The following is a 17,326-nucleotide window of genomic DNA, read 5'->3' on the forward strand; positions in this document are numbered from 1 at the left end:
CTTGTGCAGTTCCACTGCCCCTGCATCAATAGTTTTGTTCTTTTACTTGAGAGGGCGAGGCTTCATAGCACTATTCAACTGTCAGTGGAGCGTCCCCTGGTGCCGTCATTTGTGCTTCCCTGTGACATCAGGGCTCAAACCCAGACCCTCAAGCATAGTAGTATGTGTGTGAGCAGGAGCAGTAGAATTATACATTCATGAACTCTCTATGCTGTAATCAATAAGTTAAATAAAATAAAATGTTGACATTCTTAAAGAATTTGTAAAAATACAGAGTTCAGTGGACACAGTACAGACTTTCTATAAATAAGGGTCCTGGGATGGATTCCCAGCCCCACATATGTCAGAGTTGTCCTCTGACCTTGCCCTCTTATGAAATACATAGATAGAAACCTTAAAAAAAAAACTAATAAAATACTGCATATTGAAAGATGTTTTGTACTTATTTGTTAATATGTGCACTCTAGAACTCACTGGGTATGATTGATGTCTTTGTTGACTTTTAGACAGAGATTTTAAATTTTAAACTTTGGATCCTAAATTTTAGGAGATATATATGTCATATTGTTGCCCAAGTCTTGAATCATTTTCCATATAGATATTTGGGTCTAGAGTTTAATCAGAAGGAACTTTGTCTCTGCAGAAGAACTTTGTATTTTTCTGTACAATTGGAATAAGGTTTATTGGGACACAGGGCCGAGTGATGGTGCACCTGGTTGAGCGCACAAGTTATTATGCACAAGGACCCAGGTCCGAGACCCTGGTCCCCACCTGCATGGGGAAAGCTTTGCGAGTGGTGAAGCAGTGCTGCAGGTGTCTTTCGGTCTCTCTCCCTCTCTATCAAGCTCTTCCCTCTCAATTTCTGGCTGTCTATCCAATATATAAAATAAAATAAAGGTTTATTGGAACACTATGTGAATGAGATTTTGTATTACTTCTAGTTGATGTGTAACATTCCTGAACTACCCTTGAAAGAGTTGGAAAAAAATCTACATACAGATACTTGATTTTAAGGTTTGCAAACACTAAAGAAAGTTTGAAATAATACAGTACATGGCATAGTAATATTGGCGTGTGTGGTAATGTCTTTGTTTTTATTTTTTCCTATTTGCTTTTTTGTATTAGTTGGTGCAGTAACTGTGATAAGCCCACTAGAATTGATTAGAACCAAGATGCAATCTAAGAAGTTTTCTTATAAGGAGCTGCATCAGTTTGTCATTAAGAAAGTCTCTGAAGATGGTTGGCTTTCCCTTTGGAGGGGCTGGGCTCCTACTCTTCTTAGAGATGTGCCATTTTCAGGTATGACTTATCTTACTAGTTCACTGCTAAATTTTAGGTGACTTTATTCTATTTAAATAGTACTCTTAAATCAACTAAATTTTATTTTACTAATTTTTATCAACTAAATTTTAAATGCTAAATTAAAGGTAAGTAACTTTGTTTATTGAACACAGACTTCTGGTTCATACAAACTTGTAGAACTTTGAGTTTTTCTGACTCATTCTGGTTTTCTTTGTTCCTTGTTTTTGTTATTTTTTTCCCTTTATTTTATTTGATAGGATGGAGAGAAATTGAGAGGGGAGAGAGAAATAGATGTTGCAGTACACAAGGACCCACGTTCAAGCCCCTGGTCCCCACCTGCAGGGGGAAAGCTTCATGAGTGGTGAAGTAGCGCTGCGGGTACCTTTCTGTCTTTCTCCCTGTCTCCTTCCTCTCAATTTCTGCATGTCAATCCAATAGATAAATAAAATATAATTTAAAAAAAATTTTAAAAGAGTATTTTAAAGGGGCCAGGTGGTAACACACCTGGTTATGCACTCACATTAAAATATGCAAGGACCCAGGTTCAAACCCCTGGTCCTCACCTGCAGGGGAAAGCTTCATAAGTGGTGAAGCAGGTCTACAAGTGTTTCTTTGTCTCTCTCCCTCTTTATCTCCCCTCCCCTCTCAATTTCTCTGTCTCCATCCAGTAATAAATAAATAAAAACATTTTAAAAAGAAACATAGTATGGTCTATAATTAATAAAAGGTTTCTACAGAAATTATTTTTATATTTACTACATGGTATTTTATACAAAAAGAATAATAAAGTACTAAGTTTATTACCATTGTCAAAATGTTGTAAAATAACTTTAACATGTGATCTCTGGAGCATTTCAGTTTTTTTCATTTATTGAGGTAATGCTGATTTTCAAGACTCTGCATGTTTTAGGTATAGTTTCACCTCTCTTGAAATTGTATGTTACTACACCATGTAAACCCAAGGTGTTAATGTCCTTCCCCTACAGTTCATTGAACTACCACCCTCACTTCACCCCCATGCCTTTTGGTTAACCTCCATTCTGCCTAAGTCTCTCTCTCTTTTTGCCTCCAGGGTTATCATGGAGACTTGGTGCCTGCACTATGAATCCACTGCTCCAGGAGGCTATTTTTCTCTTTTGTTGCCCTTTTTGTTTATCATTGTTGTTGTTGGATAGGACATTATTGTTGCTGTCGTTGTTGTTGAATAGGACAGAGAGAAATCAAGAAAGGAGGGGGAGACAGAAAGGGAGAGAAAGACATCTGCAGACCTGCTTCACCGCCCGTGAAGTGACCCCCCTGCAGGTGGGGAGCCGGGGGCTTGAACCAGGATCCTTGATCTGGTCCTTGCACTTTATGTCATGTGCGCTTAACCCACTGGGCCATGACCCAGTGCCCTTCCCCCCATTCTCTCTCTTTCTCATTTAACTTTAGTCTTTCCTTTTACTTTAAAAGAAATCCATAGGGGACTGGTGGTGACACATCTGGTTAAACGCACATAGTAGGAAGCACAAGGATGCCAGTTCAAGCCCCCAGCTCCCCACCTGCAGGGGGGTCGCTTCACAAGTGGTGAAGGTCTACAGGTGTCTCTCTGCCTCTCTTCCTGTCTCCCCCTCCATCTCAATTTCTCGCTGTCCTACCCAAAACAAAAATGAAAAATGGCCACCAGGAGCAGTGGATTTGTAGTGCTAGCACCGAGCCCCAGTGATAATCCTGGAGGCAAATATATATATATATATATATATATATATATATATATATATATATATATATATATATGCATGAGATAATTAGTTTTTTGTCATTGTCTGGCTCACTTCATGTAGCATGATTTCCACCAGGTCTATCCATGTAGTAGTGTCAGCAGGCAAGATCTGAGGTCTCATCTTTTCTTACAACTGTAGTAATCCATTGTGTAAATATGTGACATCTTTTTGTATCTTTTCATCTATACTTGGACAGTGGGCTTTTCTATAAATGAATAATCTATTTTTCGATTTATAAATAGAATAGCATTCATAACTTTTGGCATCTTCTTAAAGTGTTCTTTTTTTTCAAAGTCTTTTTTTTTAATTTGTGATTAATAGTAGTTTACAAAACTGTAAGATTATAGGCTACAGCTCTACACTACCCATCATCAAAGTTTTGTACTCTGCCATCACAGTGATAAACACCATAGTTCTTACAAAGTGTTTTATAGGGCTCTTATTGGAAAATATTGTTATACAAAGCTATTGTCACAGGTTTACATGTTCATATCTTCCCAAGATAGGTGTCAGCATACAACAGCTTCTACTAACTTGTCCCCTTCCTCCACCATTGGTCACTGTGTCCCTCACCCTACTTCCAACTCCCTCTTTTCTTCTGCCCTTTAGATTCTTGAATCTGCTGCAATTATAGGGGGAACTTAAAAAACAAGGGGGAGGAAGGGAAAACAGAAGGTGAAATTGAACTTGGCATGGTCTTTTGCCGCAAGACCAAGAACTAGGGAGCCAATGACAAAATCTTAGTGGCAGTTTGCAGAAACTGTTCTTTTTCTCTTTTTTTTTTTCTAATTTTATATTTATTTTCCCTTTTGTTGCCCTTGTTTTTCATTGTTGTTGTAGTTATTATTGTTGATGTCATCATTGTTAGATAGGACAGAGATAAATGGAGAGAGGAGGGGAAGACAGAGATGGGGAGAGAAAGATAGACACCTGACGACCTGCTTCACCGCCAGTGAAGCGACTCCCCTGCAGGTGGAGAGCTGAGGCTCGAACCGGGATCCCTAAGCTGGTCCTTGCACTTTGCGCAATGTGCACTTAACCCGCTATGCTACCGCCCGACTCCTGCAGAAACTGTTCTTAAAGAAAAAAAAAAAAATGTTTCCTTGGGTTACAGAACTCTGGTGATGGGAGTTGTGTGGAATTGTACCCCTCTTATCCCACAATCTTGTCAACTATTATTAAGTCACTACTAATAAAAAAATAATGTTTCCTGGGGGCCACCCAGTTAAGTATACACATTACCATGCTCAAGGACCTGGGATCTAGCCCTCGATCCCTGCCTGCACATCACAAGTTGTGAAGCAGGTTTGCAGGTTTTTCTTATCTTCTCTCCCTCTCTTGCTCTCCCTCCTCTCAATTCCTATCTATCCTACCTCATAAAATTAGAAAAAAAGAGAAAAGATAAAAATAGTGCTGGGAGCAGTGGATTCATTGTACAGGCACTGAGCCCACCTTGCTGGAAATAATAATGTAAATAAAGGAATAAAATTTTTCCTACTGTCTTGCTCACCAAGTGTTTAAGAAGAAAACAAGGTATCAGGATTAGAATTTTTAGGGGGTTTGGGGGTGGCAGACCAGGCTGAACACATATACTATGTACAAGGGTCCTGTGTCAGAGCCCCCTCTTCCCAACTGCAGCCAGGAAGCTTCATAAACAGTAAAGCACGTCTGTAGCTCTATCTCTCTCTTTCTCTCTCTCTCTCTCCTTCCCCACTCAATTTCTCCTTGTACTATCTAATAAAAAGAAAGAGAGAGAGAGAAAGATAGAAAAGAAAAGAAAGAAATGACTGCCAGGACTTCAGGACTGGTGAATTCATCTGGTGGACACAAGTTCCCCCAAATAATTCTGGTATCAATTTAAAAAAATAGAACTTTTATTTTCCTTTAATGTATACTCTAATGTTTAATTGAAGCTAACATTTCAATTCTAAATGTATGTTCATTTTGTTCTATTTTTTATAGCAATGTACTGGTATAACTATGAAGTTTTAAAGAAGTGGTTATGTGCGAAATATGGTTTATATGAACCAACAGTTATGATCAACTTTACTTCAGGGGCTTTGTCTGGTTCTGTAAGTTTTATTTTGTTGTTGCTATTATATAATTGTGTTATAATAGAATATGATATAGCATTTAAGCTCTGCTTAGAGCACATTTGGCAGCACTGCTTTATAAATTGTTAAGTACATACTATACTACTTTGAGGAAATCATTAGCCTCTAAAATATTTTAAAATGCACTTTGTACCTATGTTTTTATATTACATATGTGTTACATTTTCCTGATAAACTTATATTTCTTAGATCATTACAGAAGTAATGATATTAGTTTACATGACACATTTTGTTTTGTTTTATTTACAGAGTATTTGACAGTTTGTTTATTAAATGCCAGTAGGTCTGATTAGGTGATGTATGCAGTTCATCACTTAAATATAATCAGATTGAGTGCTAGTGATTTAGCCTGTGCTGCTAATTCCTGCTTTGTTGGAAACATTTTGATAAAGTACTTCTTAAAAATTTTTTTTTTAATTTTCTTTATTGGGGAATTAATGTTTTATATTCAACAGTAAGTACAATTGTTTGTACATGCATAACATTCCCCAGTTTCCCATATAACAATAAAACCTCCACTAGGTCCTTTGTCATCCTTCAAGGACCTGTATTCTCCCCTCCCACACACCCCCACCCCAGAGTCTTTTACTTTGGTGTGATACGCCAATTCCATTTCAGGTTCTACTTGTGTTTTTTTTTTTTTTCTGATCTTGTTTTTCAACTTCTGCCTGAGAGTGAGATCATCCCATATTCATCCTTCTGTTTCTGACTTATTTCACTTAACATGAATTTTTCAAGGTCCATCCAAGATCGGCTGAAAATGGTGAAGTCACCATTTTTTACAGTTGAGTAGTATTCCATTGTGTATATATACCACAACTTGCTCAGCCACTCATCTATTGTTGGACACCTGGGTTGCTTCCAGGTTTTGGCTATTACAAATTGTGCTGCCAAGAACATATGTGTACACAGATCTTTTTGTATGGGTGTGTTGGGATCCTTAGGATATATCCCCAGGAGAGGAATTGCAGGGTCATAGGGTAGGTCCATTTCTAGCCTTCTGAGAGTTCTCCAGACTGTTCTCCACAGAGTTTGGACCAATTGACATTCCCACCAGCAGTGTAGGAGGGTTCCTTTGACCCCACCCCCTCTCCAGCATTTGCTGCTGTTACCTTTTCTGATGTATGACATTCTCACAGGAGTGAAGTGGTATCTCATTGTTGTCTTTATTTGCATTTCTCTGACAGTCAGAGACTTGGAGCGTTTTTTCATGTGTTTCTTGGCCTTTTGGATCTCTTCTGTGGTGAATATTCTGTCCATGACCTCTTCCCATTTTTGGATGGGGTTATTTGTTGTCTTGTTGTTGAGTTTGGCAAGCTCTTGATATATGTTGGTTATTAAACTCTTGTCTGATGTATGGCATGTAAAGATCTTCTCCCATTCTGTGAGGGGTCTCTTGGTTTGGGTAGTGGTTTCTTTTGCCGTGAAGAAGCTTTTTTAATTTGATGTAGTCCCATAAGTTTATACTTGCCTTAGTCTTCTTTGTAATTGGATTCGTTTCATTGAAGATGTCTTTAAAATGTATGCAGAAAAGAGTTCTGCCAATATTTTCCTCTACATATCTGATAGTTTGTGGTCTAACATCCAAGTCCTTGCTTGATCCACTTGGAATTTACTTTTGTATTCGGTGAAATATAGTGGTTCAGTTTCATTCTTCTGCATGTTTCAACCCATTCTTTCCAACACCATTTGTTGAAGAGACTCTGCTTCCCCCATTTAATAGTCTGGGCCCCTTTGTCAAAGATTAGATGTCCATAGGTGTGGGGGCTAAAAATATTTTTTAAGAAGAAAATATCAGAAGGGAGAAATCAGGAATGATCACTTTGGGGTAGTAAGCATGTCCCCTTTTTCCACCCCTCCATGTAGTAAAAATTCATGTTAGTGGATTTACTCTTTGCAGATTCATTATCAACAGGACTTTGAGTACAAGAGCTTTTTTCTTTTTTTAAAAAAAATATTTATTTATTTATTTACTTTTGTTGCCCTTGTTGTTTTATTGTTGTAGTTGTTGTTGGATAGGGCAGAGAGAAATAGAGATAGGAGGGGAGGACAGAGGGGTGGGGGAGAGAAAGATAGACACCTGCAGACCTGCTTCACTGCCTGTGAAGTGACTCCCCTGCAGGTGCGGAGCCAGGGGCTTGAACCAGGATCCTTCGCCAGTCCTTTCGCTTTGTGCCACCGCCCAACTCCCAAGTACAAGAGCTTTCTTATACTAATACTTACGAAACAAATGTATGACTTAGAGTAATATGCTGACATACTGGAACCATATAAAACAAGACTGAAAATAGCATAGGGAAGAGATGTAGACCTGCAGGGGGAAAAAAAAGTGTAACTGCATCAGAAAACCTGGGCAAGCGAAGCCATTGTGATTGAGTTCAAAACCTAGATACAGTGCAAAGATGTAGTTCAGTGGAAAAATGTATAGCTCACTTACATGGAGTCCTGGGATTAATCCTTAGCTTGAAAAAACAAGCAAGCAAAGAAACAAACAAAAAATAATAGACATTGTCCTAGGCCTTAGGTCTACAAAATTAAACCTAGTGAAGCTTTAATCTATTGAGGCCAAAAATCAGTTACTGCTTTTATAGTGACTTTAGGATATATTTTCTTCCTTTTTTAAATTTATTTTCCCTTTTGTTGCCCTTTTTTTTTTATTGCTGTTGTTTTATTATTGGTGCTGTTACTGATGTCATCATTGTTAGATAGGACAGAGAGAAATGGAGAAAGGAGGGGAAGACAGAGAGGAGGAGAGAAAGATACCTGCAGACCTGCTTCACTGCCTGTGAAGTGACTCCCCTGCAAGTCAGGAGCCGGGGGCTTGTACCAGGATCCTTATATTGGTCCTTGCGCTTTGCGCCACGTGCACTTAACCTGCAGTGCTACCGCCCAACTCCTGACTTTAGAATATTTATACAAGCTTCCCTATTATCTCTGCAACAGAAAAAAATACATCAGTGTGACAGTATCCAGGCCTTCTGTAAAATAATAAATGGAGAGCTTAAACTACATCATTTTACAAAGTATAAAGTGTAGCTTAAAATCGCATTATTGCTACCTTTTGCTCTGTTATATGCTAGGCTGGATATAGAGAAATAATAATTGAGGCCTGGGAAGACAATATAATGGTTATGCAAAAGACTTTCATGTCTGAGGTTCTAGGTCATAGGTTCACTCTCCAGCACCGTAAATCAGAGCTGAGCACTGCTAAGGTGTTTCTGTCTTCTTCTGTATCTCTCTCATTAAAATAAAAGTTAAAACTATTTATGAAGAGAAGTAATTATTTTCTCTTACCTGAGAATTTTTAAATCTAATTTTTTTCTTTTTTTTTTTTTTTTTTTTTTGCTATTTTATCACCACCAGGGTGATTGCTGGGGCACTACTAATACACCTTTCCAAGAGGCCGTTTTTTTTTTCTTCATTTTATTTTAGAATAGGACAGGGAGACATTGAGAGAGGATGGGGAGAGAAAGATAAACACCTGGAGACCTGGTTCACCGTTCATGAAGTGAGCACAGGGGGCTTGAACCTGGGTCCTTGCACTTGATAATATATATGCTTAACTCAGTGCATCACTGCCTGGCCCCCAATTGATTTCATTTCAAGAACTTAAAGCAACATTGCCATGGTGAAATAAAATACAAATGAGTTTAAGGGGCTTTTTAATGAGAGTTTGGACCAAATATGAACTAGGAGGCAAAAAAAAAAAAAAAAGCAACCAGGTTTTATATTATATGGCTATACTTCAAATATTATGATATATGTATCAAAATCTCTATATAGTTTTTGTCCACCATGATTATCACTTGGGTGTGGTGCTTGCCTGATGACTCCACCATTCAGGGTGGCCTTCCCCCTCACCCAGTCTCTTGATTACAGAGTTAGACACACAGAGAGAGGAGAGTCGCCTGTAGCACCATTCGTGAAGCTTCCTTCCTGCTTGCTTCCTTCTGTGAATGCACCATACCACCTGGCCCCTCTTGTGGGATTTTTCTGAAGCAGGTTTTTTTTTTTTTCCTTTTTGCCAGAGCACTGCTCAGCTGCTCAGCTCTGGCTGTAATTCATTCTTTTAAAACAAAACAGAACAAAACAAAAATCTTTCTTGATCAGTTGGAACAATCAGAAAACAATTGTTGAATCATTTCGTGGTTTTTAAAAATTACGTTTAAAAATATGTTAATTTAACTACAAGTTATAACCCATAAAGGAGAGGTATATATAAAGATAAAAATTTCCAAAGTTCATTATTGTTTGAACTTTTATCCTACTTATAAAATGTTTACTGAAGATGTAAGTAGTTAATAGAGGTTGGAAATATTCAGCCTCTCTTATGCCTTCATGTGTAATGCAGAAATAAAGGAACATACAAGAGCTGCAGAAATTGTGGGAGTGAGGTGGTAGCGGACTTGGTAGAGCAGACATGTTGCAATGCAAAAGACCCAGATTCAAGCTCCTGGTCCTCACCTGCAGGGGGAAAACTTTATGAACAGTGAAGCAGTGTTGCAAACGTCTCTCTTTCTCTCCCCCCTTCAATTTCTCTGTATCTAATAAAGAAATATTTTCAAAAAGAAGTTGTGAATATTGGTTTTGTAGTCAAAGAGGTCTGGTTGGACTTCTGACTCCATTATAGCCAAGAGCTACTACCTAAGAGAATAGAGGAACTTTTTTGAGACATTTTTACTTACTGCTGAATTTTGAGAGCAATACATAAAATATATTTCCTTTAACAAATGCTTCTCATAATATATACCTAGTTTTATTTAAAGTTTCAGTTTAGTTACGATTTTCACAATCACCTTTATTAAGTAAATGTGCTGCTTAGAAGCATGTAAACATTTTTAGGAAAGCTTTTTAAGACAAATTTAAATTAATAAATTTTACTTTTTCAGTTTGCAGCTGTTGTAACTTTGCCATTTGATGTGGTAAAAACACAAAAGCAGACACAACTCTGGATATATGAAAGTCAAAAAAGTAAGTATAGTTAAAAGTATTTGTCAATGTTTCTTTTTTATAAATAAAAAATTTTTTTAAAAAAGAAAGAAAAAAATACTTTCAAATAAAATTTTCTCTTATTTATTCCAGATACTATTTAAGGAATATCTAAAATATAGAAAATAAGATTTCTTTTTGCCCCCTTATTCTTTAACTGAAGCTAGTAACTGCTAAAATGGAATTATGAAGTAGAGTGCCAAAACAGAATAAACAAACAAGCAAAAACCCACTCTGAACACCAACAAGAAATTTAAGCAATTTTAAGGTCTCCATATTTTGCCTATCTATGTCTCATACGTGTATAGAAGATTATGGGGGTATTCAAGTAAATGTACATAAATCTGGCTGAAGGATAGGAAACTACTAAGAAATCTTTTCTCTTGATGTGTTTTATTTTATGAGTATTCTTTTTTTTCTGATTTTTAGCTTGCTTTCTTTTGATTTTTTGTTATCCAGTGTTTATTTTTTATATAATATATACTTCTAGAGCAGACATGTACTCTTTGCTATTTATAGATGAAACTTTGTTATATAGAGAAGGCATACCAAACATGTTGGAACTCCCCATTATGAAATTTGTCATGTAAACTTTTTGGTAAGCTTATAATATAAATGTATTGTTCTAACACACTTTGAATATTTTGCATATAAAGAAATAGATATAAGGTTGAAAGAAATATTGATTATAGACCTCTGAAAATGAATTGATGAATATTAGTGGCAACTTTGTCCTTAACACAGTTTTAGTCCCCATTAATATTAGAAACTAAATAAAATCTGGGAGGTGTTCTAAGTTTGTTATCAAGGTTCTTCCACTGTTCTGTTTTAGACATTAGCTTTTTGTCGACCTAAGTCTATCTGTTCTCTCTTGATAGTTCAAAATTAATTTGATTTTATTCTGTCTCCCAATTCATACTTCTGTCACTGCTAGTGAACTATTTAGTATAGTGAGGATACTATGTTTGGTTAAGTTATCCTGAGTGGTTGATGACTGGCAACATGGTGGTGTTGGTAGTGATCATCACGGTCATGGTGATGATAATGAGGGAGAAGGTGAAATTTCTGCAGTTAGAGTCTGGTAGCCACTAAAGTTTCAAAGCTACTTACCTAGTCACTTGGAGAGTATTCTGCTTCAGAACCTGAAGCAGAAGAGAGTATTCTGTCCAGGTTCTAGCCTGGCCTCCACTATATTGGAAAAAGCTTTGGTACTGTGGTCCCTCCCCCTACCACCCACCCCTACTATGTTTCTGTTGGCCTAGGACAATGAAACCCTAGTGACAACAAATAAGACCTTAGTTTTTTTTCTAAGTTTTCTTATAGTGAATCCAACTACTAAAAATAGGAATACTCTTTAGGTAAATAGATATGTTCTTATAATTAAATAACACACCACCAAATGCCATATTATGTGTATTATCTGTATTAGAAATTAAGTGGTGGGAGTCGGGCGGTAGCACAGCAGGTTAAGCGCCCATGGCGCAAAGTGCAAGGATGGGGTAAGGATCCCAGTTGGAGTCTGCGGCTCCCTACCTGCAGGGGAATTGCTTCACAAGCAGTGAAGCAGGTCTGCAGGAGTCTGTCTTTCTCTCCTCCTCTCTATCTTCCCCTCCTCTCTCCATTTCTCTCTGTCCTATCCAACAACGACAACACCAATAACAACAACAAGAACTATAACAATAATTAAAAAAAAAATAAGGGTAACAAAAGGGAAAATGAATAAATATTTTTAAAAGAAATTAAGTGTTTAATTTACAGTAGTGCTTCCTTTTTTTTAATATTTAGTTTCTATGCCTCTGCATCTGTCAACCTGGGTTATAATGAAGAACATTATTGCTAAGAGTGGATTTTCCGGTTTATTTGCAGGTAAAAGTGCTTGCTTTACCAAAGAATTGAGTAAAATATTTACTTTGAATTCTAGCATATTCTTAAATTAACTTTTAGTGGGATATTTTTAGCTTCCAAGATCAGATGAGATTGGGAGTGTTCAGGGTAGTATGACCATAGACAGTGGGAAAATTTTAAAATCCCTTAAAATTTATATTTTTTATAAGCATCTCTGTTATAAGTTTAATTAACTTATAACAGAGTTAATTAACTGTATATTTACTATTGATAAAAATTTCTATCTAAAAAAAAGCAATTGGGGGTACAGGGATATGAGATAGCTTACTTGAGAGCACATACTTTATTGCATGTAATACTCAGCTTTGAGCCTCCTGCCACTGCATGGGAACATCATGTATGGATGGCTTTGTGGTGTCTCTCATGTCTTTCCCTCTATGTCTCACCCTCTATAGGGTAGGGGAGAGGCTACTACCAGGAGCAGTAGACTTGTACAGGTGTGAAGCACTATCCTCAACCCCCCCCAAAAAAAAAAAAGTAATAAAAGATTAAATGAGCAGGTTGTGGGTGAGCAGTTTGACTTGTCTTTGTCATTAGTTAGGAAATGGCTCATTTGCTTATCTTTGTTTTTAGATAGAGACAGCCAGAAAGTGAGAGGGAAGAGATGAGAGCGAGAGAGACATAAAGATAATCTGCAGCACTGCCTCACCACTCACAAAGCTTTTCCCCTGAAGGTGGGGACTGGGGGCTTGAAACCCCTTCCTTGCACACTGTAATTTGTGCACTCAACCAGGTGCGCCACCACCCAGCCCTGGAAATGGAATATTTGCTAGATCATTTCATTTAATCAGTCTCATAGTGAAACCAAAAAAAGTTACACTTTTAAGCAATTTGTATATTTCTTTTTTTAGGCCTGATTCCTCGAGTGATTAAAGTTGCTCCTGCCTGTGCTATTATGATCAGTACATATGAATTTGGAAAGACTTTTTTCCAGAAACAAAATGCTCAAGGGCAGGAGTACTAGTGATGCTATCTAAACTTAAAACAAAAAACATATCCCAATAAGAAGATGGATATTCTGAGGCAAGAACTCTTTTCACCATTATCTTATAATGATTTTATATTTTCTTTTCTATATTTTAAATGAAAAGTAATTTCTATTTTGCCTTTATGTAATAGTTTTAAAATAAATTTAATTATCCTAATATTTGTTATATTGAAAAAAGAGATTATATAAATTACAACCATTGACCATTCTTGTTAAAAAAAAAAAAAGAAAAATCGGGAGTTGTGCGGTGCGTAGTAGGTTAAGCGCAGGTGGCGCAAAGCGCAAGGACCTGCGTAAGGATCCCGATTCTAGCCCCCGGCTCCCCACCTGCAGGGGGGTCGCTTCACAGGCAGTGAAGCAGGTCTGCAGGTCTCTATCTTTCTCTCTCTGTCTTCCCCTCCTCTCTCCATTTCTCTCTGTCCTATCCAGCAATGACAACAACAATAACTACAACAACAAAGGCAACAAAAGGGAGTAAATAAATATTAAAAAAAAGAAAAATCACTACTTTGAATTTGATTATTAAGATACATCAGAATAATTTTGAGTTGTATACTGAATGATGTATAGAATTTAGACATTTCAAAGATAATTATGTAATTAACACTATTCACATTAGGACTTGTTTCAAGTCCCTGATTCCTGCCTTCAAGGAGAAACTTCACAAGCAGTGAAGCAGTGCTTCAGGTGCCTTTTTCTCTCCCTCTCTACCTTCTCACCCCCTTCAATTTCTGACTCTGTTAAAAAGAAAGAAAGAAAAAAAAAAGGTGGCCAGGAGTGATGGATTCATTGTGCAGGCACCAAGCCCCTGCAATAATCCTGGTGACGATTAAAAATGAAAAAAGAAAACATAATTCACATCTATCAAATATTACCTATCAGACATTTTTTTCTCTTTTAAGCTACACTGTTTTAACCTCATAAAACCGTATGGTTATTTCTCTTTGTGAACCAAATACAATCATTTATGTAATATGAATGTTGTTATGTTTGATGATGAAGTCCTGTTAATATTTAATGTTTTTGCAAGAGGAAATTTTTACTGACTGTATTAAATGTACACTTCAGTCCAACTTGGGCGTGCAGTAGGAAATTGTATATTTAGACTAGTAAAATAATGTTTTGGCATAGAACAGATCTGGTTGTAGCCATCTTATAATTCATTAGTCATTGTTTCTGGCATTCTCTAGGTCATTTATATTGGTTATTCTATCAAAACTGAGATCCAAATACCTATTAGTCACAAAATATTTCCAAAGTTCCTCAGTATCACAAATCTCACATTAGAATGCTAGGCAATGGGAATAAGCAGCAGTCTTCTATAGAAATGACTGTCAGTGACTACAGATTACTATTGCAGATGTTATTTATGTAAGGATGAAATAAAAAGGCCATGGTAGCAGATTGGGACATAGTATAAAAAGGCTATGATAGGGGCCGGGTGGTGGCGCACCTGGTTGAGTGCACATGTTACAGTGCCCAAGGACCCTGGTTTGAGCCCCCGGTCCCCACCTGCAGGGGGAAAGCTTCACAAGTGGTGAAGCAGGACTGCAGGTGTCTCTCTATCTCCGTTTCTGACTATCTCTATCCAATAAATAAATAAAGATAATAAATTTTTTTTTAAAAAAGGCTATGATAACAGAACAAGAAATAATTTATTTTTATTTTATCTTCTCAGGACTTATGTAAGGAAAAGCACTTTATGGGAGTCAGGCGGTAGCGCAGCGGGTTGAGCGCAGGTGGTGCAAAGTGCAAGGACCTGCGTGAGGATCCCGGTTCAAGCCCCTGGCTCCCCACCTGCAGGGGAGTCGCTTCACAGGCGGTGAAGCAGGTCTGCAGGTCTATCTTTCTCTCCCCCTCTGTCTTCCCCTCCTCTCTCCATTTCTCTCTACTATCCAACAATGACGACATCAATAACTAATAACTACAACAATAAAACAACAAAGGCAACAAAATGGAATAAAAAAATTAAAAAAAAGAAACAGCACTTTATTTCAGTTAATGTGTTTTTATGAAAATATAAAGGAAATATATTCCTCCCCTTAGATACAAGTGCTGTTTTTCTGGCACATCTTGTCTACTGTTGGTAGAGAAATTAATGCATTTTGTATTATAGTCAAAAGGTGTTTATGGGGCTGGGTGGTGGTGTACCTGGTTGAGCCCATGTTACAATACACAAGGACCTAGGTTTGAGCCCCTGGTCCCCACCTGCAGGGGGAAGGCTTTGCAAGTGGTGAAGCAGTGCTGCAAGTGTCTCTCTTTCTCTCTTCCTATCACCCCCTTCCCTCTTGATTTCTGGCTGTCTCTATCAAATAAATAAATATAATAAAATTTTTTTAAAAGGTATTTATGTTTCAGAAGAAATAAACTATACAAAGTAGTATCATTTTGTGTTGATACATCTTAAATTGTGATCATTTTTTATTAAATTACATTTATGACTAACATCTTTTCAGTGAAGTGGTATATGCCTTCTTGAATTAAAATTATTGTGCTCCTAGCTATTTTCATATAAAACTATTATACACACAAACACACAAAAGTTTATTTTGAACTTGAGTATTAAATTTACCTAGTCTTGGCTATATCTCCTTTTTGATACTTGGTAGAAAAAAAGACAGGAAATTTTTTAAGTGTTTTCTTAAAAAGTTCAAATTAATGTTTCAAATTAATATTACTTACAAAGGCCAGAGTGAAATTTGCATCCCTCCACACCTATCTATCATGGAAAGTTCTCATCATTTTTATGAACAAAACTACTTACATCTAGTTCCCCATTTGGTTTTCTACACATTAGTTAGAATGGATTGAGAAGAAAGAAGCTGAATAGAGACTATCCTTAAATAACAAACAATAATACTTTCATCTAAAAAATAGTAACAGGTGTCAGTTAGGAGATGTCCCCTTGGCAGAGCACACATTTCACCATGCATGAGGACACCAGTTTGATTTCTTCAGCCACCACCTGGGAGCACCTTTCACAGGGGAAGTTTTATGAGTAGTGAAATGGTACTATGGCTTTGCCTGTCTTTCTTGCCCCCCCCCCACCTCATAAAACAGGGATTTTACTTAATGATAGAAAATTTAACATAATTTCCATAAATGGTAAATTTAAGACATATTTTGATCCATTTAAAAACTTGTATGTAAGTCTAATAAAGACCCAAATAAAAACTATTTACTTGCACTTTATATCAATCAGAAGTAATAGTAACTTGTGTTTGACATTTATCTCATATGAACTTAATACACATGGTTATTTTTTTGTATGTATCAGAATTTTATTTTATATTTGGCTCTATTATATAATATCACAATCTGATTATTCATTACTGTATTGATGGACACCTGAATTATTTCTAGTCTTTGGCTATTGTGAATAATGCTGTTGTAAACATTAGCATCACAAGTATCTGTTTGAGTGTCTATTTAGAATTTTTTCTGATGGCATCATACAGTAGTCAAGAAGATGTTTCCACTTATAGGTGAGAAAACAGACATGATTATTCCAGAATTAAATCAGCAACATTCTCAGAGTGCTGCTGTACCATTTCAACAGATGTTATATGTGCATGTTTGCAGGGCAAGCTCTGGAAGGCCTGCCCTATCCACCCCATGTCCACCACTCTGTTGGCCACCAGAGAGATGTCGTAGAGGCGGAGAACAGGCCACGGTAGGGGTGAGCACGCAGAGTGAGTGACCACTCTGGACACTACAGCAGGCAGGGGTAGTGTGTTTACTGAAGAAAAAGGCAGGGTTTATATGGGGTAAAAAGAAGCCAGGTGCTGGGGCAGGGTGCCAGGGCAACAAGCCAAATAGGGGCAAAAGTTTGATAGCAAGAACCAATCAGATATTTTAGACTCTAGCTTCCTTCTAATGACTCCTGCTTTTGACTTGCCCTTACCCAGGGGATGCTCCCAGAGGGATAGAGAATGGGAAAGCTATTGGGGAGGGGATGGGATATGGAGATTGGGTGGTGGGAATTGTGTGGAGTTATACCCCCCCATCCTATGATTTTGTTAATGTATCCTTTCTTAAATTAAATAATAATAATAATAATAAAAAGAATGAAGAAGGGGCTCTTTGAGTCTATCCACATTCCATTGAGCAAATTAGGTTTATCCAGACCAGGCGGTTGCAGCCTCTGGGTCTAACAAGATGGAGGTCGGGAGGGGTGGGGAGGCTTATCGATAAACACCTTCTGTCCTCATGAAGAGGTACCTGGGGTTCCAGCCAGGCTCAACCCACAATGTCCCCACACGTTA

The 17,326-nt window shown here is 37.3% G+C and overlaps 1 protein-coding gene across 2 annotated transcripts in view; it reads left to right on the forward strand.

Moving 5' to 3' along the window:
• The window catches only part of SLC25A40 (solute carrier family 25 member 40), a 49,534-nt gene extending 34,026 nt beyond the window's left edge, over positions 1–15,508 (forward strand). For both annotated transcript variants that reach the window (XM_060196275.1, XM_016192048.2), the window contains 5 exons: positions 1,126–1,299; positions 5,028–5,137; positions 10,069–10,150; positions 11,954–12,034; positions 12,925–15,508. In XM_060196275.1, the coding sequence (XP_060052258.1) occupies positions 1,126–1,299; positions 5,028–5,137; positions 10,069–10,150; positions 11,954–12,034; positions 12,925–13,037 (560 nt within the window). In that variant the 3' untranslated portion in view covers positions 13,038–15,508. The remainder of the gene's footprint in view (positions 1–1,125; positions 1,300–5,027; positions 5,138–10,068; positions 10,151–11,953; positions 12,035–12,924) is intronic.
• Positions 15,509–17,326: the final 1,818 nt, after the last annotated feature.

Source organism: Erinaceus europaeus, chromosome 8 (assembly GCF_950295315.1).
Source record: "Erinaceus europaeus chromosome 8, mEriEur2.1, whole genome shotgun sequence".
Taxonomy (NCBI): domain Eukaryota; kingdom Metazoa; phylum Chordata; class Mammalia; order Eulipotyphla; family Erinaceidae; genus Erinaceus; species Erinaceus europaeus.